Here is an 18098-nt window from a genome sequence, read left to right on the forward strand (position 1 = left end):
GTGAAACAAAGGCGGATTCCTCCTCTCAGCCTCTGTTTATTGTGCGAAGACCGGAGGGGAGCGGGGCTCTGCAGGGCTCGGGGGGAGGTGAGGGGGGGGGGGGGACTGCTGGAGTGGGTCCCAGGATGCAGAGCGGTGCGCAATTGGAAAGTGCACGGGTGGTGATGGTGATGGGTTCCCCAAAAAGGGGGCTGCAGGGTTTTCCCCCTCCCCCCCAAGCTCACTGTGGGTGGCTGCGGGTGCCCCCGAGCCGGCACTAATCGGCTGTCCGCTGACCCCCGGGCTGCCCCCGGCTGGGGAGGGGGCCCCGCTCAGCCCCGTGCCTTTCATCTGCCGCAGACAAAGCCCTGAAAGGGGCTGGGGGCTTCTGAGCCGCTTTGTGCTGCGGGTGATGAATGTGTGACCCACGGGGGGTTGCGACCCTTCTCCCTCTGCCTTTGTCATGCATTTTTTGGAAGTGAGGTCCCCAGGGTCTCTCCAGGTAGCTCCTTCCATGCTATCGGGTGAGCGGTGGGGCTTTGTCCTGCGATGCGTTGGCTCTTGTCCCTGCTACGGGGCCGGCAGCCAAGCTGTGGGCTGGGATGTCTGCAGCCCCACTGCAAGGATTTCACCCCAACTTCATACTGGGGCTCTGCAGGATTGCACGCCACTCCTTGCTCCCCACGAAGGGGTTTTCAGGTGCACTGCAACCGTGCAATGGGGGCTCAGGGAGGGCACGGTGCTGGCGTTGCGCAGGGAGTACAGCGTGACCGCGTAGGCTCCAGCACAGGGCTCAGCACCACCGTGCCCCACGATTCCACATCCCTTTGGGCCCCCTTCCCGAGAGGCAGCACGCCGTGCCTGGTCCCCAGGGTCCCTTATCCCGGTGTCCCCGCTTGGGACGCGGTGACACAGCCGTCCCCACGGCGCTCCCTGGGGGCAGCCGGGGACAGCAGTGCCCACAACTGGGCGAGCAGGGCGGTACCCCAATGCCGCCGGCTCCAGGAGGTGACAGATGAGGGATGCTGTCACCTCCCCACGCGATGCCGCCCCCAAAACAGAGCACCCCCCAGCGCCCCCATCCCAGTCCCCACAAGACCCTCCGTCGCTCTTTTCCAGTTTTGGTTTTGGGGGTCCCATGGGCTGACCCCGTTGCAGGGGGGCTGCGGGATCCGGTTTGACCCCGGTACTTTTGTTCCTCAGCATTTGAGCTCATCTTTTGCGGACGTGGGGGTCTCCTCATAGGGAGGGCTCTGCCCTGGAGACCCCCCGCTCCACCGCTCAACCCCCGCAGGGTGGCCTTTGCGGGGTCTCTGCCACCCCCAGCCCCAAGGACGCAATGCAGCTCGGGGACGACGCAGCCCACGAGTTGCTGACCCCTGGCGGCTGCCTGCAGGGGGACGATGACGGAGGCGTGCCTCAGTTTCCCCATCCGCTGCCCCGGTAATGACAGGACAGTGGGAGGCCCTGCCCGGCTCCCCTCCTCCTGGCGCTGGGCGGCTTCAAAGGGCCCTTTCCCTGCGGCGGGGGCACGGCCCGGATTGTGAGGGCAGCAGCGGCTGCCGGGGGGTCAGGGCCAGGACCGCGGCTCCCCTCCCTGCTGAGCAAGGCTGGGGAAACTGAGGCACGCCCGCAGATCAAAGCGGGCGGTGCGCGAGGCTGCCCCCGGGGGGAGCGGCTGTGGGCCGGCAACGAGGAGGAGTCAGGATTGCTTTTAATGCCACATACAAAGTCCTCTCCACCCTCCCTCCCCGTCCCTCCCCCCCAAAAAAAGACTTAAAATTATTTCAAAAATAAATAAAAAGGGCCAGGTCCCCCCCCTACCCCCTTCTGTGCAAAGAGAAAAGAGAAACCCCCTCCGCTCCCCAGGCCAGACCCAGGCTCCAGCAGGAAAGAAATGGGCAAAGCAAGTGAACCGGCGGCAGCATCACCCCATGGGGTGGGGGCTGCAGGGCGGGGGTCCTCAGCCCTGCGCAGGGCAGAGCAGGTGGAGGGCAGCAGAGCTGGAGCCTTCCCCACCACCTCCTTGGTGTGGAATGCTCAGGGCTGCCCGGTGCTGGGCACAATGCTCCTGGCCACACGCTGTAGATAGGGAAACTGAGGCAGGCAGCACGGCCCCCGCTCAGCATCAGTCCAGGGCTGCACTGTCCTGGCGCAGGGAGAGGGGATGGCTCCAAAAGAAGGGCGAGTGCTGTGGGAAAGGTGACCTATGTACATCCCTGAAGGTCAACGGCTCTCCGAGCCCCTTCCCCACCGCGCTGCCCCCTGCCCCTGCATGGGACGAGCCCCCAACAGCCTCGGCTATGAGGTCTGGCACTGCACGTGCTGACGGGTGCCATCCTCGAAGTCATCCTCGTGGTATGCTTCACCATGCGGCCGCCGGCCCGTACTGCCATGGGATGTGTAGTCACTGAGTTCCACCTCCTCCGTGTCCTCAGTGGCCATCACCTCCTCCTGGGGTGGGAAGAAGGCCTGGAGCTGGCGCAGGCGTTCGGTGGGCAGCCAGCCAGGCTCGGGGAACTTCACCTGTGGGTACAGAAGGGTTGGGGATGGAGGTGGGCATGGGGCGGCCACACAGGATCCGTCTCCCATCCCAACCCCACACCTCACCTCGAACTTGAGGATGAGTTTTCCCTTCTGGAAGGGGCTCCTGTAGACGGGCATCCCCTCATTGGGGATGCACTTCAGGTCCCCAGGTCGGATGACATCACCTGAGAGAGAGGATGAGTGTCACTGTGCTGTGCACCGCTGCACTGTGCATCACCGCACTGTGCCCCCACGTTGCTCTCAGCTTTTTGCTGGGGACTTTGTGCAGATCTGGAGGAAAAGGGGGTAGAGCTGGGAAGAGTGGAACTCAGGAACAGTGCAGGATGGGACCACGGGGACACACGTCCCCATCCTACCTGGCTGCGAGGCGACAAGCAGGGTCCTGTTGTCCAGTGTGCGGATGACCTGCCTGCAGCCACACAGCGCATCTGCCAGGCTGATCTCCCGCCTGACAATCAGATCATCACCGCTCCGCCTGAACACGGGGTGCTCCTTCTGGTCCAGGACAATGATGATGTCCCCAGGCTCCAGGCCAGGCACTTGGTCACCCTCCTCGTGGAAGGTGATCTTCTGCCCATCCTTCATACCTACAGGGAGAATTCAACAGCTCAGATCCCAGCTCCGGAGCTGTATCACGGGTCACCCTCTTGGCACAGCCCTCTCTCACCTTTATCCAGGTGGACGCTGAGGATTTTTTTCTCCCGCACGACCTTGCGGCCATTGCAGGTGAGACAGCAGTCGCGGGGCCGGATCCACTCGCCCTGGCCCTGGCACTGGGAGCACACCGTCTGGATCTGCTGGATCACGCCGGGCCCCAGCTGGTGGATACGCACCTCCATGCCCGAGCCGTGGCACTTGGGGCACCGCCGCTGCGCGCCCTCCCGCACCCCGCAGCCTGCGGGCGAGGGCAGGTGAGGGGTGAGGGCTGGGCACAGTGCTGACCCCCTGTCTCGGTCCCCCCCAGGCCCTCACCTCCGCATTTCCTGCAGATGATGTTCTTCTGCAGGGACAGCTTGCGCGTGGTGCCGTTGTAGAGGTCCTCCAGCGACACGGAGAGCTGATGCACCACCGTCTTGCCTGCAAGGATGGAGAACCTGGATCAGCACCACGCTGCGTGCAACAGGGCTGCGCCTTCAGCCACTGCTCTGCTGTCGCATGGCAGAAGGAAGCTCAGATCCTGCAGACCCCTGGGGCAGCCCCACATCCCAGCCCCACAGCCCTCGCCATGCTGCAGCTGTTCATCACCAGCCCTACCCAGAGGTGCCAAGACGCTCTCTTTCACCTCCTAATTGCCCTGCAATTAAATCCTGCCACCTCAGCAAGAAGCGCCCTGGCAAGTCATCGGGCCATCCCCTCTTGCATGACCCAAGCCTAAAGCATCCTGCTGTCACCAGAGCACCCTGCACGCCCTGCATCCCCAAGGCCGTGGGGAGCCGAGGGCAGCGCTAGGTGACTCACCCCAGCCTGGGGACAGCGGGGGACTGAGTAGGGCTCTTTGAAGAGGGGCAGGTAGAGAAAGTAATGAGGGTGACAAAGAACTGTGCTGGGCTGTGCGGTGTGAGGAGTGAGGTGGCCCGGGGGCCACCAACTGGGTGCTGGCGTCTCCAGAGTCAACAAGTCAACCCCATCCCCCAGAGCCAACACAGCCAACATGTCAACCCATCCTGTCTTCAGAGCCAACATGTCAACGCTGTCCTGTCTTCAGAGCAGGTCAACCCTGTCCCATCCCTAGAAGCATCATGTCAGCCACATCCCCAGAGCCAACAGGTCAACCCAGTCCCATCTCCGCTCTCGCCGTCACCCCACTTCCAGCTCCCGGTGTCCCCAGTGCCCGCACCTCGCCGGTCCGCCCGGCCGCGCATCCTCACACCGCCTCCAAAGAACAGATCGAAGATGTCCATGGGGGAACCGAAGCCGGGGCTGCTCCTGCTGCCCAGGCCGCCCTCCTTCATGGCCCTCTCCCCTCCGCGGTCGTACAGTGCCCGTTTGTGGGCATCCGACAGCACCTCGTAGGCCTGCGAGATCTGCTTGAACTGAGAGGGAAGAGAGGGTGGTGAGCGGGACGGGGGCAACGGGGCGATGTGGGGCTGGGTGGTGGGGGGAGGTTTGGGGGTTCCTACCCGCTCGCCCTCGCTGGGGTTCTTGTCGGGGTGGTAGCGCAGTGCCAGGCGTCGGTACGCCCGCTTGATCTCATCCAGGCTGGCGACCGGCCGCACGCCCAGCAAGTCGTAGTAACCCGTCTCCTTCACCATCGTCCTCGCTGCTGCGAGCGGGAGGCGTCACCCCCGTGTCCCGCATCCCCCCCCCCTCCAGTTTCCCCACTCCCCACGCAGCCGCCCCACTCCGCGTGCCGCCCGTCGATAAGCCCCGATGTTGCGCTGGGGGATGAAGGAGGGGGGGGTTATCTCTGCTCATCCGCGCCGCCCGGGATGGGGCCGTTCCCGGGGGCGTCCCGGTTGCGGGGCACAGCGGGGCGGGTCGCTGCTCCCGATGCGGGATGTGACGGCGCCCCGTGCAACGCCGCCCGCCCCGCGGCTGTCACTGCGCTGCACCACGCCGCGGGGGGGGGGCGCACGTCGAGGGTCCCCGCGGGGATAAGGCGATATTCCGGCCGATATTCGGGCCGACAGGGCTGGGCAACGAGGGGTCGGGGTCGCCGCTACCCGTGGGAGGAGTGGGGGAGGTGGGGACCCGGGGGGCGCCGGGGGCAGCGGGGGCGATGCCCCCCCGCACTCACCGCTGCTCCGCCGCCCGTCTCCGAACTCTCTGGAAGCCCGGCCACGCCCCCCGCGCGCCCCATTGGCTGGAAGTCCCACCGACGGACACGCCCCCAACGCCGATCGCGCCGCGCTCATTGGCTTTCCTCCATGAAGACCCGCCTACTGACCACGCCTCCCTCTGGCTGCCGGCTCTTCCGGGCAGGCCGGAAGACCGCCTGCTTGCGATTGGCTGAGGTGGCAATACCGGGCAGACGCCTCCTTTTTCATTGGTCAGTTCGGTTGGCCAATGAAGTGAAAGAGTGGAAAGGCCGAAAGCGGTGGTTCTCCGGCAGGTGGCGCCATAGCGCGCGGTGGGAGCGCGCGGAGCTGCGCGGGGTTTTAGGGGGACTTTTTGGGGGGCTTTTTTGGGGGGACTTTTTGAGGGGGGATTTAAGGGGGATTTGTGGACTTTTGAAGATTTGGGGGATGGTTGGCTTCACCTCCCCGAATAGAAGTTGTTGGTTTTGTAGGATTTTTTTTTTTTTTGGGGGGGAGATGATGGGGTGCCCATAGGGGATGCTCGTAGCTGAGGGTGGCAGTGGGTGCTGGAGGTTGAGACCACATTGAGCAAGGGGTTGTCCGTCTGTCCTCCCCCCCCCAGCACACACACGGTCCTGTCCCATTGCTTTCAGGAGGGGGAGCACCGATGCATCGTTTTCTCCTTAGCAGCACAGCGGTAGGGCTGTGCAGAACCCATCGCTGCAGCCCCTACTGGGAGCACCTCCCTCACCTGCAGCACAACGGGACGTGGACCAGTTCCTTCCCTGCTTCTCAGCGCCGGGGCTCGCTCAGGGGAAAGGCATTTCCTCCCCATACAGGCGTGAGCCTTTGCGGGGGGGGAAGCGTGCCCGGGTGCCATAGCCCGGGGCTGGGGCAGTGCCACCTGCCCCGCTCAGCCCAGTCAGCGGCTCCCCGAGCCCCTGGCCATGTTTGGGAAAGCGGCAGCAGCCTCCGGGCGAGCCGAGGGGTCGGGCATGCCGCTGCTGTCCCCATGGGCCGTTAATCCCCAACCAGCCCCTCTGCTGTGAAATCCAAACCCACCGGGCAGTTGTCACTGCACTGGGGTTTCAGCGACCCCCGGCCCACCTGCCCGAAATGGGGGGGGAGGGAGAGGGGGGATGATTTACACTGAATTCCTGAGCGATGCTGCGGCTGATTGACAGCAAGAAGCTGCACCAGGGATGCAGTGCCTTAAGCGGGCATGTGGTCTTCAAAGCAGAGGTGGGATGTGGTCCCCAAATGGGGCGTGTGGTCCCCAAACTGGGAACATTGTCCCGAGATGGTGGATGCAGTGGGAGCTATTTGGGACTTGGAGCTGTGGGACCTTCATGGGCCACTTCTCCTCCATCAGCTGCCTGTGGTGACTCAGGGCTGATGCAGTCACATCCTGTCCCAAGCAGCATGACCCCTGCCAAAGTCTGCCGCTCTGACCCATGGCCCAAGCTGCAGTGGGCATCAGCTTTGTGTCCAGGGGATCTGAGCCCTGTTTGGACAAAGGAAGGTTGGCCCCAGGTTCGGCTCTGGCCACCTGAAGAGCCCTGTTTGACCCATGCCACCTGCACGTCGGTCCCCAGTGAGGAAGGAGCTGCTTTGTCAGCGTTTCCTCCGGGTGTGAGTCAGCTCCGGGTGCACTACAGCCCCCATGGTATCCTGAGCCAGCTGGGTGAGGGAAACTGAGGCACAGGCATTCACGTGTCTGCTACCTCACCACAGCCCTTGTCCCATCCCGCTCCTGCTCCACACCTCCTCCCTCACCCCCGCTAATGACAGGGCGCAGGCTGCATGCCACATCCTGCACGGGTTGTTCTGGTGCCAAGTTGATTGCAAGGAGGCGGAAGCAGCGTTTGGAGTGGTGATAAGCAGCGAGTCGATGGGCACTGTCCTTCTCACCGTGCCATTTTTGCACATCGGAGAGTTTTGGGGAGATAAAGGCATGGGGGTAGGCATGTGAGTTCTTCTTTGAGCTGGGATCAGGGGACCAGGGGATGGGGATGCATGGCCCCAGGGCTTGCATCACCCTGGAGCTGAGGCTGGGGATGCTTTGTAGCACTGATGGATGGCTCCAGGCGCACATTCCCGCCTCGGGCTTGGCCACAGGCATCCACATCACCCCGATTTGGCAGCAGCTGTCAGGGGGTCATGGCCCAGCAGCTGGGTGAGCCCCTGACACCAGGGCAGCACTTATTATAGCCAGCAGGAGCTATTCCTGGGAGCGCATGACCCCACTGAAGGGTGGGGAGGGGGTGGTGGAGCCGTCCTGGTGGCACGTCCCTGGGTGCTGGGAAGGGACAGATGGAGTGGTCCCGGCAAGGGGGGATGATGCCAGGCTGGGGGAACCTGCTACCCAACCCATGGCATCATAGTGGGGACCAGCCTGCCTCTCTCTGCAGGTCCATTGTGCCCCCATCGATTGTCCCCTTCATGCATCCCCCACGTGTCTCCTATTTGCCTGCGTGGAACATCCATGAGGGCTCATTTTGGGGAGGAGGAGTGGGGGCTGCCTGCACCCCTCTGATTGTATTTTTAGTCCTTTCCTTATAAGGTTTCTGTGATTTTTTTGGGAACTGTGAGCACAGTGAAGTCATCGCTGAGGTCATCCTGTCTCGCTTCCCCCCCCCCCCTGGTGCTGGGCTCATCCCACAGGGAGGTTTTGTGTGGGCTCCATTGAAAACTCCCTCTCTGCCCAGCCTTAAAGGAAACAAAACCCGTAATTGTCTGGCAGGGGGCCAGGCTGAGGGGGTCTTCGAGACTCTTAAAGCATCCACTTTACACAGCACAGTGGCCCATGCTGTGCCCATGCCGTGCCCACCAGCCCTTGCATGTGCTGCCCACACACTCAGTACCTTATGGTGTGTGAGCAGTTTTCAGGGGTCAGGCCTGAACAACCACCTCCCTTCCCACCCCCAAAAGCCCCATTGCCCCCCAAATTAGATTAGATGTGCTCGGCTGGTTGGATTTAATGAGGCGGGTGGCGGCCTCTGATTTGCTCCAGTGACTTTTGGCTGGCAAAGTGCATATGTACTCCCATGGGTGGTGGGCATGGGGTGATCCCCGCCCTGGGGTGATGGGTGTGCAGGGTTGGGCTGCAGATGGGGATCCCCATGGGGTTGGTACCCTAGAAAGGGGGTAGCCTCTTTTGGGAGCACTCCTGTCCCATTTGGGGACATCCACTCTTGCACTTTGTGCTGTCTCCGGTCAAGCATGGCTGGGCTTTGCTTTCAGCCAAGTGCCCCGCAGCCATTCTCGCCCCTCTAGTGACCCCCAGCCCTTGACCCTTCCTCCTCCTCCTCCTCAGGGTGAGGAGGGAGCTGCCCCAACCATCTGTCCCCCCTCGTCTCTTTGTCAGCACTGGGCTGCCTGGAATGCGTATTAATTTTGGGAGGAATGCCGCCCCCCGCATCGCCCGGCACTTCGCCTCCCCCACCCCACAGCATCCCCACAGCTTTTGGGGATGGGGGGGACGGCCGTGGATCACCGAGCCGCCATCGGCTGATGCTGCCCAGGCCTCGCTGCAGGGCCGGCTGTGGGCCAGGGGCTGATTGAACACAGGCTCAGTGCCTGATTAAACTAATCGGAGGGGATTTTTTTTTTTGGTATCGCTTCGTTCGAGTTTGTCCTTAAAAGGAAACCATCGCCTGTGGGCAGGGGAGGGGGCTGGGGGCTTTGTGCAGCGAAGGCAGATAAACGCGGGGTCCTTATCGCAGCCTGGCTCCACGCGGTGCTGGCAGGGGCACGGAGGGCTGAACCCAGCGTGTGGGTGAGCAGCACAGTGCTGAGTGCTGCATGCCAATGCCACCCGGTTCCCCTCACCCCCTGCCCACCGTGACTCAGCCCTTTGCCCACATAAGGGCACCCATTCTCCGGCCACCGGCGCGTTCCTTCATGCCCGACGCACAAAAGAGGCATTGAGCCACACCGTCCGGGGATCAGTTTGGCACCCACCCCGCTGCCCACCCCTCTCAGACCCCCTCTGGGTGCCACATGGAGAGGGGGTAATGTGTCATCCATCGGGGATGGAGCAACGTGCCTTGGCTGGGTTGGGATGCTTGGGTACTGGGCAGCCTTGTGGGCAGCGTGCCCGGCTCAGGCAGCAATAGCAGCTGCTTTCTGCTGTCTCATTGTTGAGTGTGTTGGCATGGGGTCGCGGTGGGCTGGCACCCGTCCCCCTGCTCCATGCAACACTGCACCCAGCAGCATCCCTAGGGCAGGGGATAAGGGTAAGCAGCCTCAACACCACCATGTCCTCCCCGCACCCCTGGCCCTGCCCAAAATCCATGAGTTCCCCATCCATCTCCCCCCTTCCACAGGAATGAGAGCCGGGATCTGACAGGTCAGAGTGGGAGGGCGATGCTTTATTAACTTAGTGTCAATGCAGCGGATGCATCCGGTGTGGCTCAGCGCTGTGAGCATTGGGTGGGTTGGGGACGGACATCCCAGTGTGCAGCACAAAGGTGAGCCTGTACGGAAATCACACCGCGTGCACCTGGTTGGGCTGAATGGGGAAGGAGGAGACGCAGCGTTTAAATTAAATACTGCAGTAAAGAGCACACCTGGGGTACAAAATGAGGCTGAACCCAGCACAAGTGTGGGATGTGGAGGCAGAGAGAGAGCCCGGTTCCTTGCTCTGAGGTGTGAAGATGTGGCCCCTCACTCAGCTGCGCTGCCGTGTGCCGGGCATCCGTTCAGCAAGGCAAAACCCACACAAACATGTTACAAACCAACAGGAAATGGGTGTGCTACGTAGGCAGTGCTATGGGAGGTGTCCGATTGTCGTGGGGCTGTGGGGGTCCCACCACCATCACTCCTCCCCCGAGGACCAGGGCTCCTGCTCTGGGTGCAGGACTTGGTCCTGCAGCGGAGACAGTGGAGGAACAGGCTCAGCCCCACTGTGCTTGCCGGGCAGGGGCAGGGTGTGGGCAGCAGGGGCTTCTCCAGGGTGGGTGATGCCATTCAGCCCCTCCTCGGTGAACTCAGCCAGGTCCTCCAGGCTGGCCTGCCGGTGCAGCCCATTCTGCTCCCCGTTCTTGGTGCGCTCTGGTTCTGCCACCGCCTCCTGCACCGTTGGCTGCTCATCACTGGATGAGGTGGGTGAGGACCCCCCTTCCTCCTCCTGTGGGGGCTGTGTGTCACCATCCCCCTCCCCATCCTTGGCTAGCTTGGCTCCCAGTACCAGCTCCTGATTGAACTCCAGGGCTTGCTCGACTATTTCCAGGATATCCGAGTCCTTCATGATGTCCACTGGCATCTGTGTGGGCACATCGGGGAGATATTCAGCTGCCTCCATGCCAGATCCATGCTCCAGCATGGTGCTTGGAGGTGGGTCAGTGTTGGAGGGGTCAGTATTGGAGGTCTCAGTGGCTGGGGGGTTGTCACTATCCTGCATGTCTTCCTCCCCCAGGCCCTCATCACCCAGGATGTTCTTATCAGTGTGCCCCTCAGACAGCCCTTCATCCATGGGCACAGCCAGTCCTTCCTCCAGCTCAGCAGCAAAACCCCCTGCATCCTCCTCATCCTCCTCCTTTGGCATCTCCAATTCTCCCACGGGCATTTTCACATCTTCAGCTTCCCCCCCAAGTGGCTCCAAGTGCTCTTCATCCTCTAGCACCAGAGAGGCTACGGCAGGCACTGTTAGTTCATCCTGTCTGTCTTCTGCTGCTTCAACTTTAATTTCTTCAAATTCCTCTGAGTTCTCAGCCTCCTCCATGCTGGACCCCTCTTGGTTGGGAGCAGAAACTATAAAGTACCCTTCCTCCTCCTCGGTGCATTCTGGCGCAGGGCTCAGCTCCACTCCTGACTCCTCACAGCTCTCTGGCTCTGCATGAACAGCTGCCTCATCACTCCCTCTCAGCTCCCCTTCCTCCTCCAGAGCCATTTCAGGTTCTGTTTCCCCATCCCCTCCACTGGATGGAGGGTTTGGATCAGACTCCAGCACCTCCCCGCTGTATGCACACAGCGGCGTGCTATTGAGCAGCGGGTCCTCTAATTCCATCCTGCACAGCTTGGGCTCATCCAACTGAGAATCCTCTGACTGAATGTCCTCCTTCATGGGCTCATCACTCTCTGCGCCCACATCCTGCTGCAGCACTGCAGTGTCGGGACTGCCTCTCTCCAGCTCAATGGGCTCCGAGCTAAGCTCCTCATCCTGCACCTCCAGTGCCTCAGCTGGCTCCTGTGGGTCCCCTGGTGCCTCCCCAGCGTCCTCGTACCTGATTTCCTCCTGCCCTGGGGCTGGCTCAGCCTCCTGTCCTACTGTGCCCTGTGGCTGCTGCTGGCTCTGCACCTCACTCCCAGCATCTCCATCATCCTCACCCTCCTGGGCTTCCTCCGTTGCTGTTGGTGATATGACATCTCCCTCCTCATTTTCTGCTGCCTCTGCATGTGGGTTGTCATCCACCTGGGCTGGCTCTTGGCATGTGACAGTGCTGACTTCTGTCTCCTCTTCATCCTCCGCCGTCTCTTCCCAGTCCTGTGCTTGCTGCTTTTGGTCAATGTCATTGTCTTCCCTGCCCCATGCCCCCTCTCCTGGCTGCAGCACCATGTCCTGCTCCAGCCCATCCTCTGCAGAGCCCTGCTCCCCACACTGCACCCAAGGTTCCCCAGGTTCCTCCTGAGGGTCTCCAGATTCCTCCTGCAGGTCCCCACGTTCCTCCTGCAGGTCCCCATGTTCTTCCTTCAAGACCCCGTGTTCCTGCCACAGGTCCCCATGTTCCTCCTGGGTGTCCCCATGTTCCTCCCACAAGTCCCCATGCCCCTTCTGCATATCCCTATGTTCCTCCTGGTGGTCTCCATGTTCCTCCTGCAGGTCCCTGTGCTCCTCCTGCATGTCCCCATGTTCCTCCTGCAGGTCCCCATGTTCCTCCTGCAGGTCCCTGTGCTCCTCCTGCAGGTCCCCATGTTCCTCTTGCAGGTCTCCATGTTCCTCCTGCAGGTCCCTGTACTCCTCCTGGGTGTCCCCCTGCTCCTCCTGCAGGTCCCCATGCTCCTCCTGGGTGTCTCCATACTCCACCTGCAGGTCCCTGTGCTCCACCTGTAGGTCCCCATGCTCCTTCTGGGTGTCCCCATGCTCCTGCAGGTCCCTGTACTCCTCCCGCAGGTCCCTGTGTTCCTCCTGCAGGTCCCCATGTTCCTCCTGCAGGTCCCTATGTTCCACCTGCAGGTCCTCATGCTCCTCCTGGGTGTCTCCATGCTCCTGCAGGTCCCTGTACTCCTCCTCCAGGTCCCTGTGTTCCTCCTGCAGGTCCCCATGTTCCTCCTGCAGGTCCCTATGTTCCACCTGCAGGTCCTCATGCTCCTCCTGGGTGTCTCCATGCTCCTGCAGGTCCCTGTACTCCTCCTGCAGGTCCCTGTGTTCCTCCTGCAGGTCCCCATGTTCCTCCTGCAGGTCCCTGTACTCCTCCTGCAGGTCCCTGTGCTCCACCTGCAGGTCCCCATGTTCCTCCTGCAGGTCCCTGTGCTCCACCTGCAGGTCCCTATGTTCCTCCTGGGTGTCCCCATGGTCCACCTGCAGGTCCCCATGCTCCTCCTGTAGGTCACTGTGTTCCTCCCACAGGTCCTCCTGCTCCTCCTGCAGGTCCCCATGTCCATCCTGGGGGTCTCTATGTTCTTTCCACAGGTCCACAGATTCCTCCCATATGCCTTCAGCCTCCTCCAAGCCTATGCTCTCCTGCCTCATCTCTTTGGCTCCCAAAGCTTCCCCTGCCTGGGGGTCTTCTCCCCCTAATGCCTCCCTTCCTTTATCTTCTTCCTCTCCCTCACGATCCCTTGCTCTGCCTGTGCTCTCCCTTCCTGTAGTGTCTTCTCCAGACCCTGATGAGCCCTCTGCTGCTGGCACGGCAGCTTCAATGCTAGAAGACCTCATCTCCAGGCACACCTCCTGCTCCCTTTCCTCCTCTGCAGCAGCACCCAGCTCACACAGGGACATCTCCTGGTGCTCAGACTTTTGCTCTCTCTCAACAAAGTCCTCTTGCAAGTGGATTCCCGCAGGCAAAACTGGGTGGCTCCCCACAGGGACAGCACAAGCAGCTTCGATTTCCATCTGCAGGGACCCTTCTTCTCGCATTTCCCTCTCCTGATCTGGGAACTCACATTCCTCATCCTCTCTGGAGGGGCTCCAGGGTTCTCTCTGCTCCTTGTGCTCCAAGACGTGCAGAGCCTCCATGCTGGTGGCCTCCATGTCCTCCTTGCCCACTTCCAGCCTGGACCCCCTAGTGCCCCCTTCCCAGGGCTCTCCCCCTGGCTCCTGGCTCTCCATGGAGCTCAGTGGGTTCAGCATCTCCTCCTCTTTACTCCTCTCCTCCTCCCACTTCTCCTGGCTCTCTGCATCACTCTGGGTGGCACTTAGCAATGTGGGCACGTTGCTGCAGAGATGCAGCCCAGGCGGAGACATGGTGGCACTCTCAACACCCATCTCCTGGGTTCCTGCTGCCTCCTCCTCCTCCTCCATGGGGTCTTCAAGATCCCCATCCCTGGTACTCTGGGTAGCACTGAATTTGGGCACTTCTTTGGCCTCAGCATCATCTTGCATCTCCTTGAGAGCATCCTGCAATGCGTGGCTGACCAGCTGTTCAGGACTCAGTGGGCTCTGCATGGGGGACTCCTCACCAGCCCCACGCTCATGAGCTGGGCTCTCTGCCCCCCCACTGCCTGGCACTGGGGATAGCACTGGGACAGCGTGGCTGGGGGCAGCAGGCTCCCAGCTCCTCGGTGCCTGCAGGACTGAGCTGATTTTCTGAAACTCCTGTGCACTGGAGCTCTTGCTTTTGGGAGTCAGAGCCTTGAGGGCATCACCGGGGGTTCTGCACAGCTGTGCCACCCCCTCGGGCCGGGGGAAGGCAGCAAGGCTGGCACGGTGCTTGCTGCTGCTCACCTCCAGCTTGACATCTGCAGAGAGGAGGGAGAGCACAGTGTGGAGGGCACAGCCCAAAACCTAAGAGCTGGGGCAAAGATCACCCCATCACCCAACTGCAGCCCAACAGCTCTTCTCTTCCCTCTTGCTGACCCCTCTCCTATTTTTAAACACTTCTTGGGAAGTGAGAAATTCCTCCCCTGAGTGTTGCAGAGCACTGATGCTGCCAGGGGGACCGCATGGGACGACGGATGCTCTGCTCTGCCTGAAGCAGTGGGGTCAGAGATGTGGTGGGCTTGTGCTGCGGGGATGTGTGCAGGTGATGGTTTTTCAATATATTCAAGGAAAAAAGGAAATGCTCAGCCTGTTGCCGAGCCTGAGGTCTTGTGCTCAGGCTCCTCATGCAGGGGAGGAATTAAAAAAAGAAGTGAAGAAGCAGATAAGCCATTATCTGCTCTATGCGGAGGTGCCAGCAAGACCAGCGCCCGCTGTTAGCACCTTCCTATCGCACTGACCAACCCCTGCCAGGAAAATCATTCTGCTCCCTGGCCCTTCCTTACCTCGCAGGCTGTTGGCCAGCTTGAACTCCCCAGGAGACATCTGCAGCCGGGTGCTCTCTGCTTCCAGCAGTGTCCTGTAAGGAGAGGTGTTGTGTGGGGGGGGTGATATCTTTGCTGAGCTGCCAAATCAAGTCAGTCCCTGTGCAAGCCAGGGGGATGCTCCAAAGGTAAACTGAGGCATAAAATGTCTGTGGGTGGTTTTGCTGGAGCCAAACTGTTGTGTCACCTGGTTGTGAGGTGTGGGGGTAGGGGGATCCCAGGGGGCAGCCCCTCACTGCCTGCCAAGGATCTCTTCCCTCCCTGCTCTGTGGGCCCCCTCCCATCCCCCCAGCCCCAGCTTAGTGTCCTCACCACCGGGTGACATCATGCTCTGCCGGGGAGGCCCCTCCGCTGGGGACAGCCCCTATTCTCATGCTAATTGTACCCCCAGTCCTCTGCGAGCCTGCCTTTGTCTGGGGCCATCTGGAAGGGCTGGAGACGGACTGGGGGCTGCAGGGTTCAGCCCCAGAGTCTCCCAGCAGCTCTCTTACCACTCTGTCCAGCGAGGCTGCAAGGGGAGGTTTGGGGCATCGCCGTGCTCTGAGCACACGGGAGCACAGAGGGAGCACTGTATCCCCAGAGGGAGCCGTGCCACCGTGAAGGAAACCTCACCTGTAGGTTGCCACCTCCAGGCTGAGGGACATCTTGAGGTGCATGAGCTGCTGCCTGTCCTCCAGCACCTGGGCGATCTGCACCTGCAGGCTCTGCTTCTCCTGCTCCAGAGCCTCGATGGCCAGCTGTAGTGAGAAGCACAGGGTCAGGAACCTGACTGATCTCTCCAGACAGGGAGGGAGCTCTGGTGGCACACTTCTGCCCGGATTGTGTTTCCCACCACCCCCATCATTTCTCTTCTTCCTGGTCCTGACCCTCTTTGTCCCATGGGAAATTAAGCACTCTGTCCTCTTCCGGAGGATGTGGGTCAGCAGCTGTGACTCCACTCCGGCACCGCCTGCTGCATGACAAGCAGTGGGGATGAGGACCCTGAATCCATCCAACTCCAGCACTGCTTGGGGTGGCTCTCGCTGTCACCCATGGGTGCCCTCAGTACTCCTTGGGGATGTCAGAAATGGGTGTCCTGGGGGTGCCCAGGTGCTCAGGGTGCTGCAGGGTGGAATATCCCGGGGACTCTTGCTTTTCACGTGCGGAAGTTGGAGAGGATTCAAGAGAGCAAGGAGAGGAATGGAGTAAAAATGCAAGAAGGATGTAGCTGCTGGAGGAGGGATGGGAAGGGGGGGGGAATCGGGGCCATGTGATGTCGGATTGGGAAGGAGGGGTCCTTTGAGAGGATGGCTGTGGCATCCCCTTCTTCATCCTCAAACCGGGAACAAAAGAGGAACCTTTCCCTGTGTGGGGTCTCTAACTCCAGCTATGAGCTGGGGCTGCATTTCCAGCCTGCTCCCCCCACGACTTCCCCCGCAGAATTACTTTCGCAGCTGCTTGCCTGCAGCTGTGGCTAAGTCGGATGAAGTTTATCCATCCCGAATGCAGTGGCAGCAGAAATGGGAAGGAATGGCTGCTGCCCTGGGGCTTGCAGCCCACCCGAGGGCTGTTCTGATTCCTCTCAGCTTTTGAGCCCCCCAAGCTCCCCACTCTCCCCACCTGGAACTTCTCAGCCTCTCCGTGCTGCTCCTGCCACTGCTGGCCCAGGCTCTCCTCCAGCATCTCCTTCCGCACCTTCAGCCCCACCAGCTCCTTTTCCAGGTGCCGCAGCTGCAGTTGGCTCTGTTGGTTGTCCTCTGCCACCTGCCAGAGGTTCTCCTTGGCTTGGCCAAGTGCACGCTCCAGCTGCGACACCTCCGCCTTGTAGGTCTCCACCGCCCCTCTCCAGATCTCTGACAGTCTCTTGGAGTAGTCCTCCACCTCCACGGGCTGGAATGCCACCGGAGCACAACGGAAGCCCTCCAGGCTCTGAGAGAAGCTGGCGAGCTCCTGGTCCAGCCCTGCTTTCTCCTCCTCGTGCACCTCCAGCAGAGCTTCCACCTCCTTCTCCAGCTGCACAGCTCTCTCCTTCAGCCAGATCTGTGCCCGTCTCTCCTCCTCCAGCTCTTTCTTGCTGGAGGACAGCTGTCTCTTGGCTTCCTCGCGGGCTGCCTGCTCCTTCTGGCACCTGCTCCTCACATGCTGCACCTCCTCGTACAGGTTGTCCCTGGCCAGCTCAGCCGCACACTTCTCGGTGAAGGCACGGTGCAGCGCATCCCGCAGCGACCGCAGCTCCTCCTCATACCTGGCTCTGCGTGGGTCCCCGGCCGGGCTCTCCTTGGTGCTCTGAATCTCAGCTCGCAGCCCCTCATTCTCCTCCTCCAGGTACTTAACGCGGGCCAGGTAGGCCTCCAGGCGCTTGTTGAGGTCCCACATCTGCAGCGATTCCTCACCCAGAGCTCTCGCCCCCACGAAGCCCTCCATGCTCAGCATCGCGGCGGCAGAAGGAAGGCAGCAGAGCGGTGCCGGCGCGGGCGAACGCAGCTATTCATACTCACGCCGGGTGAGTGGGAGGCCTCTGAGACCCGAGCAGAGGAGCAGTTAACTCTTCCACAGCCGGCACAGCTGCTGCCAGCGCCGTCCCTATGTCCCATCCCCCTCTGTCCCCTTGGGATGTTGGGCAGTGCTTGAGTGGGGATGGCAACGCGCCATGCTGGGGAGGAGCTGCGCTTTGGGGGGATGCTGCAGGGACGGTGGATTCATTCAGGGCAGGGATGGGTTTTGCTGTGCCTCAGTTTCCCCTTTGTGTACAGCTGGGATTCCCGAAGAGCACATTGCACCCTGTGCCTTGGGGCTTGGTGCCATCTGTAGCTCAGCTAGTTCCCAAAAAGCAACCAGAGCACCGAGTGAGCTTGGCACGGAGAGGGGCTCACATGGATTTTATCTGGGGTTTTCCAAGGGCAAATCCCCATCCCCAGTGCCTGATTGTGGGACCCTTTATATTGCTCCAAATGGTACCACCGAGGGCTTTGGTGTCCCGGGTAGGAGATGCCCTGTGGGGATGCTCTGAGCACTCTCAGTGCATCTCACTGTCCGGAGCAGATCTGGGCTCAGCCAGAGGCAGTGCTCTGGCATAAATCCTGCCCCAGCTCCACAGCCCTCTATCCAGACAGCCCAGCGGGCATCCTTTATTTTGATTTTTAATTTTTCTTTTCCAGTTGATTTATTCTACGGGTGGGGAGGAGGGTTTAGAAATTCCGACTTGGAGCTGTCTGAGAACAAAAGAGGCCGGAAAAGAAATAATCGGGGAGAGGCTTTGTGCCAGCTCTTTCTCTCCCGGATACACCCCCACCCCCACGCCCCCCACTCCTGGAGGGGCGGTGGGGAGGGTCCCTGGGCTGTCCCCTCCATTGCAAAGGAGGCAAAGAATCAGTGTCCCCTCCCAGCTGC

At 61.3% G+C, this 18098-nt stretch overlaps 2 protein-coding genes across 3 annotated transcripts; both read right to left on the minus strand.

Annotated features, from left to right (window-relative positions):
- Nucleotides 1–1068: 1068 nt before the first annotated feature.
- On the minus strand, nucleotides 1069–5381 carry LOC116237256 (dnaJ homolog subfamily A member 1-like). 2 transcript variants are annotated; one of them, XM_031606301.2, is made up of 8 exons: nucleotides 5264–5381; nucleotides 4647–4789; nucleotides 4364–4559; nucleotides 3499–3603; nucleotides 3194–3421; nucleotides 2883–3113; nucleotides 2590–2690; nucleotides 1069–2505 (listed from the first exon to the last, which is right to left on the minus strand). In XM_031606301.2, exons 1-8 carry the CDS (start codon nucleotides 5379–5381, stop codon nucleotides 2281–2283), a joined length of 1347 nt encoding a protein of 448 aa, XP_031462161.2. In that variant the 3' UTR covers nucleotides 1069–2280. The 2 variants fall into 2 exon arrangements, with proteins under 2 accessions (XP_031462161.2, XP_031462162.2); XM_031606302.2 differs by having other exon boundaries at nucleotides 1072–2505; nucleotides 4647–4786; nucleotides 5264–5335.
- Nucleotides 5382–9616: 4235 nt separating this feature from the next.
- Nucleotides 9617–17341, minus strand: NES (nestin). The gene is made up of 4 exons (XM_031606299.2): nucleotides 16329–17341; nucleotides 15342–15466; nucleotides 14691–14764; nucleotides 9617–14165 (listed from the first exon to the last, which is right to left on the minus strand). The coding sequence occupies exons 1-4, from the start codon at nucleotides 17139–17141 to the stop codon at nucleotides 10084–10086; spliced, it is 5094 nt and encodes a 1697-aa protein (XP_031462159.2). The 5' UTR covers nucleotides 17142–17341; the 3' UTR covers nucleotides 9617–10083.
- Between the last annotated feature and the right edge of the window lie 757 nt (nucleotides 17342–18098).

Source organism: Phasianus colchicus, chromosome 30, assembly GCF_987193195.1.
Source record: "Phasianus colchicus chromosome 30, bPhaCol1.hap1.1, whole genome shotgun sequence".
NCBI classification, from domain to species: Eukaryota; Metazoa; Chordata; class Aves; order Galliformes; family Phasianidae; genus Phasianus; species Phasianus colchicus.

Bases quoted from the DNA above. Each gene is read 5' to 3' on its own strand.
- LOC116237256 (XM_031606301.2), bottom strand. From the start codon at position 5,381: ATGAGCGCGGCGCGATCGGCGTTGGGGGCGTGTCCGTCGGTGGGACTT. The intron at 3,604-4,363 runs GTGCGGGCACTG...CCATCCTTGCAG, and splicing joins CGGCCGGGCGGACCGGCGAG to GCAAGACGGTGGTGCATCAG. The intron at 3,422-3,498 runs GTGAGGGCCTGG...CCTCGCCCGCAG, and splicing joins CATCTGCAGGAAATGCGGAG to GCTGCGGGGTGCGGGAGGGC.
- NES (XM_031606299.2), bottom strand. From the start codon at position 17,141: ATGCTGAGCATGGAGGGCTTCGTGGGGGCGAGAGCTCTGGGTGAGGAA. The intron at 14,765-15,341 runs GTGAGGTTTCCT...CTCTCCTTACAG, and splicing joins CTGGAGGTGGCAACCTACAG to GACACTGCTGGAAGCAGAGA. The intron at 14,166-14,690 runs GTAAGGAAGGGC...TCCTCTCTGCAG, and splicing joins GCTGGCCAACAGCCTGCGAG to ATGTCAAGCTGGAGGTGAGC.